The 16,040-nt window shown below is 40.7% G+C and overlaps 1 protein-coding gene across 2 annotated transcripts in view; it reads right to left on the bottom strand.

Annotated features, from left to right (window-relative positions):
- Positions 1-16,040, bottom strand: part of slc4a3 (solute carrier family 4 member 3) — a 134,345-nt gene that overhangs the window by 73,232 nt on the left and 45,073 nt on the right. The window contains exons 3-6 of one of the 2 annotated variants that reach the window (XM_041806767.1): positions 12,509-12,686; positions 7,089-7,339; positions 6,702-6,889; positions 880-1,106 (exon numbers count right to left, since the gene is read on the bottom strand). In XM_041806767.1, the coding sequence (XP_041662701.1) occupies positions 880-1,106; positions 6,702-6,889; positions 7,089-7,339; positions 12,509-12,686 (844 nt within the window). Of the gene's footprint in view, positions 1-879; positions 1,107-6,701; positions 6,890-7,088; positions 7,340-12,508; positions 12,687-16,040 lie in introns of those variants that run through there. The other variant, XM_041806768.1, reaches the window with a different exon arrangement.

The raw sequence follows: 16,040 nt of genomic DNA, 5'->3' as shown, positions 1-16,040 counted from the left end.
ATTCGTTCCTAAAGGCTATTCCCAACTTTCTGATCCCTAACAGACATTCTGGGCCATGTGATCACAAACAACCGATATCCCATGCAATGGATACATGAAACAGTCCATCTGGCGTGTCAGGTTATTCCATATGTAATCTGAGCTATTAGATTTTAATACCTCCTCACAATACTTTGGGTGTGTTCACACCCCGCATTAAGCCTTACTGCTGGTATCAGATCACCCAGTCAGGATGTTAGGTGTAAACAGCCTCTTAATTTCTGTCTGTGGGGATTATCACAGACTACATGCAGGCTGGTTTCAGACCTCTGTTTTCTGATATTTTCTGATGTTTTTAATACTTAAAAAGCTAAGGGTTGTACTTTATGACAGATCCCTTTTAAAGAAAAAAAAAGAAACAGTGAGATTTATTTTCGGTTGCTGAACCAACTGGGACTTTCCCTTCCTGTTAAAAAAACAAAATAATAGTGAAGGCACAATGGCCACAAAAAAGCAAAAAAAGGGGAAAAGGTCGACACAGGGTGACAGAATTTCAAAGTCAACATAAAGACACTCAACTCTGTATTTGGCTTATGAATATACTTTAAATTCAACTCTCAAGTATCTGACGAATGAATATGATGTTTGCGGGAAAGATGTCTTTGCTACTTTGTCTTTCTTGCAAAAATTCCTTCAAGATTGAGAAATAACACAAGAACACATCAGGCTAGATAACTATGAGTAAGCTATTTTCAAAACGTTATATAATGCAAGAATAAAAGACGACTTATGCCTAAAAATACTGTCAGACCACTTTCCCCCAAGGGCTGAGATCTTTCAAGATGCCCCGGAGAACTCTTACCACATCACCCGAAACCCTGACCCTTATCTTTTCCTTACTTTTCATGTCATCCAGATCAGCGCTGGCCAACATCTGGGCCTCGGCCTCATCAGTGGGCACCTGCTGGTAGACGGCCGTCTCATGAGCTGTCATGCTGCCGATGCAGATTCGCTCTCGTAGGTCATAGTTGCTCCGCTGGGCGGCTGCTGGACGGTGATGGACAGGCTTCTTGCGGAACCAGCCGCGGCTCGAGGCTGAACTTGAAGATTCTGATTCATCGGTAGCACTGATGAAAAGTAAGGAGAGATTCTTGTTTTAGAGCAGTGATCGATTCAGGAGAACAGATTTTAGCAGAGAAGTTCAATCGATTGACTGAAAAAGCCCTTAGTCACCCATTTGGCTCTAGGAAATACCAGAAAGCATCTCTCAGCTGATACCAAAAGGGTCCATGTGTCATGTGGTGTTAGTTTTAGATTTTTTTTGAAGGCCTTGTTCCTTCTGGTTGCAATTCTTTCTTTGCACCAGTAGAGGTCTTCACAACACAGCACCAAAGCAGGAGCTCCTCTTAAACCCTCTGAGTCATCCTCTGCTGTATTCCCTCAATCACAGCACCATAATCTGACACGGCACTGGCTCGCTGCTGTTTCTGTGCTTTTATTCTACTAGACATTTCTGAGGACAAACACCTGAATCATCGTAGGGCCCCTTGCCTGAAAACCTTACTCAATTTTATAATTATGTAAAATACAACTGCTGGAGCCATCCATGAATCATTACAGCCTGAGGAGCTGTATGCACGGGTCGATGAGGTTTGATTGTGTGACGTTTACATTCCTAATGGCACAATTAAGGCTGCTAAATTAGAGCTAACATGCATATTATATCTAATTATATGCATGTATTAAGAGCTGAGACAACCTCGGTCTCCTCCATCCTGCTCTGTGCTGCTCGTACACTTTGCAAAGCACCTGCTTCATTTAACAGATACATTAAACGCAGGGTGTCAGCTCTATATTTAGGCACAAAATAACCCTTAATTATTAATTAAATCATATTTAATCCAGCTTAGGTATCTGGCTCACATGGATATTATGCAGTAGAGTCAGAAAATTTTCAGACCCCCTTCACTTTTTTCAGTTTTGATATGGTGCAGCCATTAAAAATAGTTAAAAAAAAAAAAACCTGAAATATCACACTGACATAAGTATTCAGACCTTTTGTAACAACACCTGAAATTTAGCTCAGGTTCCTCCCATTTCTCTTGATCTTTGCCGAGATGTTTCTATGCCTTGATTTGAGTCCATGTGTGTTAAATCAAATTTGTTTGGCACAACTAGGACTCTTCCAAGAGCTGGCCATCCAGCCAAACTAGGTGGCTGCAGGAGAAGGGCCTTTGTAGAAGAAAAAAACAAGAATACGATGGTCATGCTGACCAAGCTCCAAATATCATGCATGGAGATGGGACAAAGTTCCAGAAGGAAAGCCATCACTGCAGCCCTCCTCTGATCTGGGCTTCATGGCAAAGTGGCTAGAAGGAAGCCTCTCCTCAGTGCAAAGCACATAATAGCCCACTTGGAGTATGCAAAAAAGCACATGAAGGACTCTCAGACTGTTAGAAACAAGATTATCTGGTCTGATGAAACCAAGATGGACGACTTGGCCTTAATTCTAAATGTTATGTCTGGAGGAAACCAGGCACCACTCATGACCTGTCCAGTACCATCCCAACAGCAAAGCATGGTGGCAGTAACATGCAGTGGGGGGATTTTTCAGCAGCAGGGACTGGGGTCTGATCAGGGTTGAAGGAAAGCTGAATGGAGCAAAGTACGTGGTGCTCTGGACCTTAGACTGGGACTAAGGTCCACTTTCCAACATGACAATGACCCTAAGCACACAGCGAAGACAACACAACAGTGACTTAGAGACAACTCTGCAAATGTCCTAGAGCAGCCCAGCCAGAACCCTGACTTGAACCCTATCGAATATCTCTGGAGAGACCTAAAAATTGCTGTCCATGATGGTCACCATCCCACCTGACTGAGCTTGAGAGGATTTGCTGGCAGCAGTGTGAATTTCGTTGACTAAAACTATAACCAAAAATGTCTGTCAGCAGCCTTTATCCATGAGAAAGACTAGAATAAGACTAGCCAAAAAAAAGACATATTTGATGACTGAAACTGTCAAAAAGTAAGTTTAGTTTTCATCAAGATGGCTAAAACTAGAACAGAATGTAACTTAGTTCTTGTCTGAAATTCAAAATCCATGATATTTCCCTACTGTGGGTAAATCTGTCCAAATGCAAGGCATCTGTAGCTATTCTGCCTCTCAGTTGTAGAAAGCAGGGACACCAGGTTTGCCAGGGCAAGAAAATAAACACTTGGACTTAAAGTAAAGACTAAAATGTGAGGACTTTTTATGGACTACAACTAGACTAAAACTATAAATGGTAGAAATGACTAAAATGTGACTGAAACTAAAAGGCATTTAATCTAATGACTAAGACAAACATTTAAAATAGCTCTCAAAATTAACAGGCAGAAAATCCCCCAGTACAGGTGTACAAAACTTGTTATATTCAAAAAGACACAAGGCTGTAAATGCTGCCAAAGATGCTTCAACTAACTAGTGAGTAAAGGGTCTGAATTCTTATTTCAATGTGTAAATGGGTTTAATTTTCGTTTAAATAAAGTTGCAAAAATTTCTAAAATTCTGTTTTCACTTAGTGATGATGGGGTACAGAGTGTAGACTAATGACAGAAAAAATAATTTAAACAACTGTAGTATCAGGCTAAAACATAACAAGATTTTAAAAAAAGTGAGGGGGGACTGAATACTTTCTGAATGCAATGGAATACATAAGATGTAACACCCAACATTCTTCTTCCATCAGTGTGACCATGTTGAATTACACATTAAACCAGTTCATAAGGCACAAGTAATAAACCGCTGGCAACCAAGGTAACACGTGCTTCCTTGCAGAGACACATAAAAGACACTCTGGTGAAAAGGGCTTGGAGTAATAAAAGAAAAATGATAACAAACAACTCAAAACCTGCAAAATCTATATTTTTAATATCAGCCAACCACAAAGGTTAAAAAAGATTGAAGCGAGGGGAGCTGCTCTCCAACTCAGAATCATCAACAAGTTCAAAAGAGTATTTCAGCATCTTTAGGCTGATTGTTCTCACTTTTATGGCAACAGATTTATTGTACACAAGCTTCAAAACAATTAAGAGAAACCAGACAAAGCTAGAAGTTAGCTGGAGTACTTAGCAGCATAAGAGACAGACATTTAAAGTTATGGGAGTGTAAGGAGGCCAAAACTCTAACAGGGGCTGAAACAAGTAAATACTGAACTTAATTTTTGTTCTATTCATACCAGTTTCATATATTAAACAATGTAGTACAGTGCTGTAAAAACAGTATTCCTGATGTTGCATATTTGTCACACTTATACGTTCAGATTGTCAAACAAATTTCAATATTAGACAAAAACAACCCAAGTTAACACAAAATGCAGTTTGTAAATGATTTCATCTATTAAAGGAAAAAAGCCATCCAAACCTACTTGGCCCTGCATGAAAAAGTCATTGCCCCCCTTGTTAAATCATGAATTTGAGATGGTTTTGAGTTTGTTCTAGTGTTTCAGAGTTTTTCCATTCCCTTTTTCTAAATATCTCATGCTTTCCCTCCTTGTGTTGTTTTCCTTGTATTCCCTTTGGTTGTAGTTTGTATTTGCCTTTTTATCCTCCTGTGACTGCAGTGTTTCCTTAGTTTTAGTTTCTAGTGTACTGTTTTGTTGTCTTTCAGTCCTTGTGTTTCTTTGTAACTGTATTGTGAGGTGTTCCATGTTTCCTGTTTTATTTTGTAGTTTGCTTCCCTTGTGTGATTTCTGGTTTTCTTCCTGCCTTGGTTTCCCACCACATTGATCGCCCTCTCCTGTTTCACCTCTGTCTCTTTTGCCACACCTGTCTTCCTGTGCCTAATTTAGTTCCTGTGTTTCCCTTTGTCTTTGTCGGTTCGTTGAATGTCATTCTGCTTCCAGTATTCCTCGTGTTCCTGGTGTTATATCTGGTGGGACTTATGTAATTTGAAGGGTTTTTTTAACTTAGTAAAGGATGTTTTTATCAGTTTTTTACCTTTTTATTATTTAACTTTCATGTTACCTGCATTTTGGTCCTCCTTTTGTTTTTTGCCAAACCGTGACAGAATTAATGGTGATTAACCACATTTTTTTGGAAAGCTTTGATATCAGTCTATCTGGAAAGGCATTTCGAAGGCTTTGGTACTCAAGCTAACCACGGTGAGAACCATTAAACACAAATGGAGAAAACTTGAAACAGTAGTGAACATTCCCAGGAGCGGTCAGACTGCCAAGAGCGTATTGAAAGCTCATCCAGGAGGTCACTGGAGAACCCAGAACAACATCTCAAGACCTGCAGGCCTCACTTGACCCAGTTAAGGTCAGTGTTCATAATTCAACAAAAAGAAACAGACTGGGCAAAAGCGGCAGTTCCAAGGCCAAATCCACTGCTGACAAAAATGACCACAAATGCCTGTCTCACATTTGCCAAAAACATCTTAATGATCCCCAAGACTTTTGGGAAAATACTCTGTGGACTGATTAGACAAAGGTGGACGTTTTAGGAAGTGTGCATCCCATTACATCTGCAGTAAATCTAAGACAGCGTTTCATAAAAAGTACATCATACCAACAGTCAAACATGGAGCTTGTAGTGTGATGGTCTAGGGCTGCTTTTCTGCTTTAGGACCTGGACCACTTGCCGTTATTGATGGAACCATGAATTTCTGCTATCTACAGAAAATCCTGAAGGAGAATGTCCAGCCATCAGTTCATGACCTCAAGCTCAAGAACGCTTGGGTAATGCTGCAGGACAATGATCAGAAACACACTGGCAAATTCACCTCTGAATGGCTTAGAAAAACAAAATAAAGGTTTTAGAGTGGCCTGGTCAGTCCAAACTTAAATCTGACTGAGATGCTGTGGCATGACTCAAAACAGGCTGTTCATGCTTGAAATCTCTCCAATTTGGCTGAATTAAAACAGTTCTGCAAAGAAGAGTGGGCCAAAATGCCTCCACAGCGATGTGAAAGACCCATTGCAAGTTATTACAAATGCTCTCTTGCAGTTGTTGCCGCCAAATGTTGGACAACCAGTTATTAGGTTAGGGGAAATTACTCTTCCTGTTTGACCAGGTAGGTTTGGATGGCTTTATACCCTTAAAAAATGAAATCATCATTTAAAAAGTGCATTTTCTGTATACTCCTTCTAACAAAACACTCGTGGAAAGCCTTATGAAAAGGATGTAAGTCATTGTAGCTGCAAAGGGGGGCCAACTCCATATTAAAGTACATGTATTTCAATACGATGTAATTACAGTTCCTTTTAGTGTAATGGTCAGACGTATGTAGTTAATATCTTGAAACTAAATTCTAAAGAGCCTGGTACTTCTAAGGCTTGCTCTGTTTTGCCAGGGCTTGTAAAATACTATAGTTTATCAGCGCTCATTTCTCCCTGAAATCTACTGCAGCTGTGGAAAAACGAGGCCTTAATGTCACATTTGCTGCCCAGATAGCAAAGCAATTATCTGAAGGATGCTCAGCAGACTACGGCTCATTAGAGGTGACAGGAGTCGTGCAGTAATTGCTGTGGGTTCACTGCTCCAAGTGACACCTTCGCTGTAACAAAATCATCTGTCATTGTAATCATTTTGATGAAAACATGGAAAATAAATTGTTGCAGTGAAGCCTAAATCATCTCATTAACTCCAGAGCCAAAGTGACCACATCAGGCATTATTTGTATTATAAAAGCACATAGCAACATGAACACAGCCGCCAGGGAAACCACACAAGACTACCTGCTGCAGGATGCTTCCTCTCCATCCACCTCCTCGTCCTGCTCAAGAGCAGCAGCTCCTCCGTGACAAGCCTCCCCATTTATCAGAGAGGGTGTGTCTTCCTTTGACAATGGATGTTCTTCATTTTCCGTGTGGAAGGTAGAGAGCGGGAGGGGTTCCTCCAAGTCTTCTTGGCTCCCCAAACTAAACTGAGAGGAAGAGGAAGATCAGTGAGAGGGGAGGAATATGCTTACAGGTGCTTCTACTTGCTAGCCTGAATTTCCAGTTTATTCTCTTGAGATGGTTTGCTAAGACTTCCTGGATTAATACAGCTGTTAAAGCCTAATCAAACAGCATGAATTTATCTCACAGACTATATTCCTTCATTATTCCTCTTTCTTATTTTACCTGCGGTTGGAGGTCAGGTGGCTCTGTGCATGCAGCAGCTGTCGTCTGTCTGTCCGTTTCAGACTCTGCCTCTTCCTCATCTACCTCGTGGATGGTGGGTGTGACATCAGATGGCGGTAAGGAGGTCTTTTTTTTCTTCCGTTTCTTTTTCCGTCTTCTGTCTGAGCTGTGCACCCTCTTCCGTAAACGCTGGGGCAGGGGCAGGTGGGTAGACAAGGGGTGATGTGTATGATGAAATGTGTGTCGGTGATCTGGACAACAAAGAGAGAGAAAAGCAGGTTAAATGGTATCTAGTACCTTGTTTTGTTATGCTGTTTCTGGGTCTTTTTGACCAGAGGAATAAAGAATAGAACATATTAAGTTAAAAAGTTGGCATGGCATGCCATCTTCTTTAAAATGGCAGCAGAGGGGCACTGGTTTGGACTAGTTGGTAGAGCAGGCTCCCATAAGCAGAGGCTGTAGTCTTAAACACACTCATTTCAGGGTCAAGCCTAGTCTAGGTGCATGTTTGGTGCATGTCTTCCCCCACTCTCTCCCCCCACATTCCCTGTCTCTCTACAGCTGCTCTATCAAGTAAAGGCAAAAAATGGGCAGCAGAGGGCAACTCCATTGGTTGCAAAGACATAGTTAATTATAAACAAGTCCAGGGTATAAGACTGCTATCTGCTTGATTTACTTCCTTGAGTCTACTCTCATAAATGTTTATCTTAAAGATTCTGGTCCAGGTAAAGTAACCTGACACCCCAGGCAGACTTTCATATACCCATTGATTAAGATATATTTCACATCCATCTAAGCCCGTAGTTCTCAACTGCTTGGGATCAGAATCCACCATGACCCCTTTGAGAGAAATCCTGACCCAATTTTTTGAAACCTTTCCACCACTCAAATTTATTTACCGAAAAATGTTGCAGTTTGGAACCTAAATAGAAAATGAAAACATACTAATCAATGAGGCAAGATAAAATATGTTTGAGAAGCACATCATTACAGAAGAACACCCATGCATATATCTAGTTATACTCCACTTCCCGAGACAGGACGGGAATTTGGTAATTCTAAAGGAATTTCCTTTTAATCTTTATCCAAAAAAATGAGATAAACAAGTAGAAAGCTCCAGACAAATACTGATATTTACCAGTCATCATGGAAAAACTCCTGGGCTTCTGCAGACTTTTTGCCACATTTCAAGGTCAAGCTCGATGGCATCTCTTTTCACACCTGGTAATACTCCCCAAGACTGCTTGTAATTTATGGGCTCTTGAGACATCGAAAGCATGACCAGGGGCTCGTAGCAAGCCTACTACCAACCTGGACAGTACTCTTGGCCATGCTTACTGCAAAGACATCCAGAGCATACCCGGGGTTGTGTAAATCCTCCTTCCTACCAGATGGTGTCCTCAGGCTGCTTACTCGCCATATCTCTGCCTTACTTTGACCTAAACATACCTTAAAGTTCTGCACAGTACTGTAAACTGAATATCTAACTGAAAGTAAATGGCATTTAGAATGATACTGAGTATCTGCTCAATGTATCTTTAATGTTTAAGAGTACTGAAGTCAGTTTTACCTTCCCATCGTACACAGATTCACCAGCTGGTGTTGCCTGATCAAGATGCATTCTATTAAACAATCTATAAAATGTCTTTCACACATATTTAGGCTCACAGTTTTCTCTGTTTGTGTTGGGTACAGCTCTAAGCTGCCCCAAAAATCCCTGTGCAAAGGTGCTGTGGTTGAAAGTTGTAACTGAAATGCTTCAGACAAAACTCAATTTGTGATTTTTACTTAGTCAAATTAATAAGAACATATTATTGTGAAGCGTCTGTTAATAGTATTGAAGAATTCCTATAAGTAATCAGCTCTGTGGGCACAAAAGAGTTTGAAGTCACTGACCCCAGAGTCTTACTGTCTGGCCAGACACTGATTCACAGACAGATCTTGACAGATTGAAATAGGGCCATGCCACTGAGATATCTATACTCAGATGGCTGACACAATTAAGAATTGACCTTGCAAATGAATTAAGCATGCAGAATTACACTGATTTCTTACATGGCCTTTAATAAATGAGTTTTAGAGTTTTTTGACACACAATGCCTTACACCAACAAATGCTGATTCCATTAAATAAACCAGGGTGTTATTCTCAGAGATGTGCGATCTTGCCCCTAATTCCCTATTAAATACTTGAAAGACACAACACAAACAAAGGCTTTAGATTTTAATTAACATACAATAATGGAGAGATGCACTGTTTAATAAACATCAAAAGAAAGCAGCTCCATCCAATATTAGCCTCTATTATCTCCAACCAGAGCACGTGGTATTCATCCACTAATCTGTCTCATACTAATCCACTGATAGACTTACACACACACAGAATCTAGCGCCATGCTCAGTGCAAGTCAAAGTGTGACAGACAAGGTCACAATTCTGCATTTATTCACCAATATAGACTCACCGGCCACTTTATTAGGTACACCTTGTAGCACAGGGTTGGCCCCCCTTTTGCCTTCAGAACTGCCTCAATTCTTCATGTCATAGTTTCAACAAGGTGTTGGAAACAATCCTCAGAGATTTTGGTCAATATTGACAGGAAACCATCATACAGTTGCTGCAGATTTTTCGGCTGCATGTCCATGAAGTAAATCTCCCGTTCCACCAAATCCCAAAGGTGCTTATAGGATTGAGATCTGGTGACTGTAGAGGCTGATGGAGTACAGTGAACTCATGGTCATGTTCAAGAAACCAATTTAAGATGATGTGAGCTTTGTGACATGGTGTAATATCCTGCTGGAAGTAGCCATCAGAGGATGGGTACACTGTGGTCATTAAGGGATGGACATGGTCAGCAGCAATACTCAGGTAGGCTGTGGCATTTAAACAATGCTCAGTTGGTACTACAGGGCCCAAAGTGTGGAGAGAAAATATCCCACACCATTACACTATCACCACCAGCCTGAACTGTTGATACCAGGCAAGATGGATTCATGCTTTCATGATGTTTCTACCAAATTCTGACCCTACTATCTGAATGTTGCAGCTGAAATCGAGACTCATCAGACCAGGCAATGTTTTTCCAATCTTCTATTCAACCTTTGGTGAGCCCACGCATATTGTTGCCTCAGTTTCCTGTTTCCAAATAAACAATGCATCAACTCCACACACGCAAAGATGTAGTTTTTACATTATTTTCTTTATTCCCCCATAAACTTGTAATTTCTGCAACCCAGCTGCCCTCTCTTTTAGAAACAGACCCAGCTGGTGAAGGTGCATGTCACTGGTCAGACCAAAACCATGGTCGAGACCAGTGATACTCAAGGGGTGGCCCTTTTAAGCCTTACTTTGAAAAATAATTCCCTCAGAAAACCTTAAAAAAGGGAAATTCTGACCTCAGAAATTATCCATTGTGAGTCACATCAATCAGTTTGTTCCCCAGCCGTTTACAGTAGGCTTTTAATGTTAAATATAATTGTCAGCCATTTTCTTTTAATTGTTTTATATCCAACTGATTCACTCTAAGCATGCTATTGGCTAATTACAGTCATGCTGCTGCATTTAAATGGATTTACCCTAGCTACTTGTGCTGCGCCCTCTGCAAGATGCTTTTAGCAACCCTCCTCCACCCCAGCTCCTCCTTTATGCTATATCTGGCGTCATTCTGTTGTCAACAATGCCTGCCCTGCTTTTGGTTTATTGCTGCTTCTTTCCCTGCCTCAGGCTTTCCTTGTAGGCACAAGAAGAACTGGAATTTTTGCTTTTTCTGCTTAATTCTTTCAATGTAGACCCATGGTAGGGCAGGGGGATCCCAGAACAGCCACACTGCCAAATATAAACAACAGCAATAAGAGCTGATTAACTGCTATTAAAGAATAACATTTATAACCACAAATCATGTGTGTTTCTTGAAGAAGTGGTCTTGACTGAATCATCTTAATTGAGCATAGATTAATAAAAATGATGGAAATTAAAGGTGAATCCAAGCTATCTGCATGCTCTGATTAACACAGCTATATTTTAGTAATTATTGGTTTCACACCCCCAGGTTTGGATTGTGGCTCTTGCAAAGGTATCAACTTTTTCTTTTTTGTTTTTTTCAAAGGTTTATTTTGGGCATTTTTGTGCCTTTATTTGATAGAGGGAGATAGTGGATAGAGTCAGAAACAGGGACAAGAGCGGGGGAGAGACATGCAGTAAAGCACCTCAGGCAGGACTCAAACCTGGGCCGTCCACGTACACGGGGTGCGCCTTAACCACTCGGCCACCTGCGCCCCATTTTTTCAACATTTCTTTGCTTGAGCAGAGTTGAGTACCACTGGTGTAGACGGAACGCTAGGCTAGACTTTGGAAAGATCATGCCTTCAAGTTCACTGGGAGGTCAGGGATGTCTTCTTAGAGCAGGGTCCCTTTGTGGAACCAGCCCTTTTGTCAGCTCAGGCTGTTTTTAATGTTCTGCACAAATACAGCGCCAATTTCCTAAAAAGGCTGGGATGTTGTAGAAAAGATCATCTGAACAGAATGTGATGAGTTGCAAAATCCAGAAACCCCAATTTTTCATTGAATCCAGCAAGAAGTTGAAACTGAATAATTTAACTCTTTCTTATTCTCCATGTTCTGCAGTGTGGCTCTGTAGTCAAAAGTCCAGGGCCTGAACTGGCCTTCCTGTAGTCCCCTTGAAAAGCTAACAATGTTATTAAATGTCTGTGCCAGGACTAAAAAAGTACATATTAGCAGGGAGAGTGCCATTTGTAAATAACAGAGCTTCAAATGAGACAGCAAGACAACAGTGCAAAACAAATACAGATGCAAAAAGCAACATTGGTCCAAGGAGGATACAAGCTACCTCCAGGCTGTGTAAGCCTTCATAAGAAGTACAAAGAAAGCTGGAGGGAGCTACAAGAGCCAAGCTGATCTCTGCTGATGAGCTTAAATTTGGGGCTAGTGATACTGGGCAAATGCAGACAAAAACTGGCAGTTACAGTGACATAAGGTCATGGTTTTCTGGCAAGCTGAAGCCAGTGGAAAAGCAAACTGGTTCTCTCATTCTTAAATCAAACTGACTGTGAACCAACCTGCTCCAGTATAGCACCAGCTCTGGAACTGGCTTGGTGGAACAGGGTTAAAAGTGCTGTTAAAAACAGGGTGATAGGGGGCTAGTTATCATAGCCATACCCCATATCCAGGGGCTGTTGTCACGGAAACCCAGTGTCCCAATTCTTATGGGAATAAATTTGACTGGACTCAACCCTATTAAAACCAGTTATATCTTTCCCTTTCATGGAGCGCTATTTCAGAATCTTTGAATGAGTTTGAGATTACTACATTGGTGGTAGACTCTATCTATTGATATATCTGACACTTTGATTGGCCCTTATTATGTAATTGTATGTAAAATGTGCTCATGGTAGTTTTGCTTACATTCAAAGTCCTTCTCGGTGTAGTGTCGGCCCATCCTGTCTCCGCTGGTGTAAGCAGAGTCGCTGATGATGTCTCCAAAGCGTTCCACAGACAGCGCCTTTTCCCAGCTCTCCTCCTCCTCCTCTTCTTCTTCATGTTCCTCCACTGATCCTTCCTCATCTTCCTCCTCCACCTTCACCTGAAGAAAGGTGGAGAGAATGAGAAGGCTTTTACACAACATGTATAAGAAATCTAGATGTAAGATACAGAAGGGAATCTATCCATTGTTATGAATGGGAAAATCTGTCAATGGAGTAAGCAGCCACCATTACTGAATCTGATCCTGATGATTAAATGACTTGTTCTCCATTGATAGCTCTGTTGCAGCATTAGCCTACAACGGGTAATGCAATAAGCCATTCAGTAACTTCAACACAGCTTGACTCTGACATTTGAAACAATAGCCACAGTGGGGGAAGACTGAACTAAACTAAATGCACAGCGTAAAATACACCACCAGACAGTGCCAAATCAAAATAACAATAGAGTAGACACTACTAGGCTCTGCCCACCTCTGCAGTTACTTCATGTTTTGAATTGAGGGCTCTGCTCAATAAAGATGGACTAAACAAGTGTTTTGTTTCTTTTTTTTAATAGAGAGAGTGAGATCGCTCTTAACAGATCTTGCATTTACAGGAAACAACATGTCAGGTCAATTACTGCAGTTATATAGTGACGCTATCATGACAAGACGGATCTAACAACTATGAATATGAAGAATTTCTCTGACTCTGAAAACTGATGGAAATGTTCGAGGTAGTGTTAAGTACTCAACAAAAACATACATAACATGGGAGTAGTCATCAAAGATTTTTTGCACAAACTTTTTCTCCCATCTCTTTTGACCAAAGAATTAAAAAATAATAATTCTGTGACAAAAAGCCCTCAAAATATTCACATTTTTACAAAAAAAAAGTCTTTGTGCTTTTGGAAATTTGAGTCATTATTTAAAGTACAGTGAGTGAGGGACAAATTAGAGCCTCTGAGTTTATTTCTCTCTGTTGTGAGTCATTCAGGCTCTCTCTTTCAGCTTTTAAGTCTGTGCACATGCGCTGTTCAGCAAAGCATGCATGCATTTCAGGATACATACCAGCAACTTGGTGGTGGGCTTACCAGCTAAGTGTAACAAGTAAGTGCCTACAATTTACGGTTCAAAAGTTATTTTTAAAAAATGTGATACAAGGAGATGTGCAGTACTCCCATGGTAGTTTACCAAGGGTGTGTCTGCAGCACAGATCTGTGCTGCATGAGCTCTAAGGGTTAGGCATACCATGAAACTTTGGACAATGCTATGCTTCCAACTTTGTGGCAACCATTTGGGGAGGGCCCTTTTCTATTCCAACATGACTATGCACAAAGCAAGGACTATCAAGGCATGGTTTGAGGGGTTCAGTGTGAAAGAACTTGACTGGCCCACAAAGAACCCTGATCTCAACCAAACTGATCACCTTTGGGATGAATTGGAACAGAGATTGTGAGCCTTTTCATTCAGCATCAGTGCCTGAAATTAACAATGCTCTGTAGAATGAATAGGCACAAATTCTTACCACAAAGGTGGTGTTTGTGTGTGTGTGTGTGTGTGTGTGGGTGTGTGTGTGGGTGGGTGGGGGGGGGGGGACCTCCATATAAAAGTACATTATTTAAATACAATGTCATTTCAGTCCTTGTTGGATTAACAGTCAGTTGGACAAATACTTATGTCCATGTAGTGTTTGAGCACCAAAATAGTAAGGGCTCGATCACCTTATTCTTAATATATCTCTTCATACATCCATTATGGTGAAACTGCATGAACATACTGCATGCAACAGCAGTTGAAAAAATGTTCAGTATGGGTGTGGAAAAAAACCTGATGCCAGAATGGCTTCTTAGCATAAGACAAAAATCGATCAACTTTAAACACTTCTTTCTCTCCTTTATCTTTAGAGAACAGCTAGAATATGTGTCCAAAATGCTTCCTATAGAGTACAATAGGCACCTGGTCTGTACATCCTCTACCTTATGTATAGAGGACATTAAATCAATACAACAAAGTGCTAAGCAGCAGTGAGCCAATGCATCAGACAGCCCCTGGAGACTGTAGAGCCTGAAGGGAGTGTCCTGCCTTAACCGTTTGGTGCTTCTGATAGGTCAAATTCCTATGACAGGACCCTTCCTCCACCTCAGATTGGTCCTGGCACGGTAAGCACTCTGGCTGCTGTTCTGTGGTCTCAGATTTCTCTGTGCCAAGGCTCCATTACTTCCTAATTACCAGAGGGATGAAGGGACAGGATGCATTTAATGATCTCAGCTACCTATCTACATGGAGCTGAGGCAGACAAAGCCGGACAGAACACAAGAGGACAGTTTTTAAATGGAGCAAGCGGTAAAGCCTTGTTTTTATGGTTGGACAGCTCAGTCCTGTTCATTATTTAAGATGCACCATATTCCTGCAAGCCAATTCTGGTTTAATTTCCAACACTTACATCCCCCACCTTGCTCTGGTAAGCACAGTGTAAGACCCTGGAATTACTCTCCTAATACAATGCAAAGGGAACAATACTGTGAAAGGGGAGAGAAATATTAGAATAAAGAAATTTCTGCTGAACCTAGTTCTGCTCTGCTGAAGCTCCAATTGTGCAAATGATTCAAAACTCTTTCATGTCAGCTTTGAAGTCAGTTTGGGTGGAGGGACACAGGAGGAGGGCAACCCCAGCCCAGGTGGTGGAGGTAGGATGTGAACAGAGACTGGATGACAAAGATGGAGCCCCACTGGTATGTTCTTTTGACAGAGTAAGGTATTCAGGTTCTGTTGCTTTATTGTGGAATTTTAAAATGCTACCCAAAATTACCTTTAAAATCTTAAAGGATTCAAAAAAAAAACCCTTCAAATAGCACAACACTATAAAAAGATTTGAGACCAAGGTGGAGTATTTCTTTGAAAATTTCAAATAGCGAGGGTGTTTTCACCTAGGCATGATTTTTTCCACTGTGCCTGAGCACTATTGCTCTCTTCCCTTTTCCCCACTAACCTGGATATATTTCATATTCAACTGGAAAAAGTCCCTTAGAACTGTTAAGGAATCTACTCAAGTAAAAGTAAAATGTATTTAATTTAAAGTTTACTTTAGTATTGAGTAGCTACTGTGGAGTTGTACAGAAAAAATATAATCTTTCCTTATTATTAAGAACAAGAGAGAACAGAGAAAATATCTCTAATCAGGCTGTTCTGGTAAAGTCACTTCTCTATAATGAAGTAAAACACACAGCAAAACTAACAGTAAGTTAAACTTAAATTAAAAACTATAAAAGTGTCAGTATTGGTCCAGACTTTATATCATTAAACTACATTTTTAAAGATGTTAAATATTTTTCAGATACTAAATGACAGCTGTCATAATTCTTGAAAATCGGTGGCAAGGTGTCTCCTCTGGTAAGAACACAGCAGAGAGTGAACGTCACTTCAAGGCAATGTATTTCGATGAAGAATACACACTATGCAACCCTAAGGTGC

Source organism: Cheilinus undulatus, linkage group 15, assembly GCF_018320785.1.
Source record: "Cheilinus undulatus linkage group 15, ASM1832078v1, whole genome shotgun sequence".
NCBI classification, from domain to species: Eukaryota; Metazoa; Chordata; class Actinopteri; order Labriformes; family Labridae; genus Cheilinus; species Cheilinus undulatus.
Note: the sequence above shows the minus strand (reverse complement) of the source record. Positions and strands in the feature narration are given on the sequence as shown.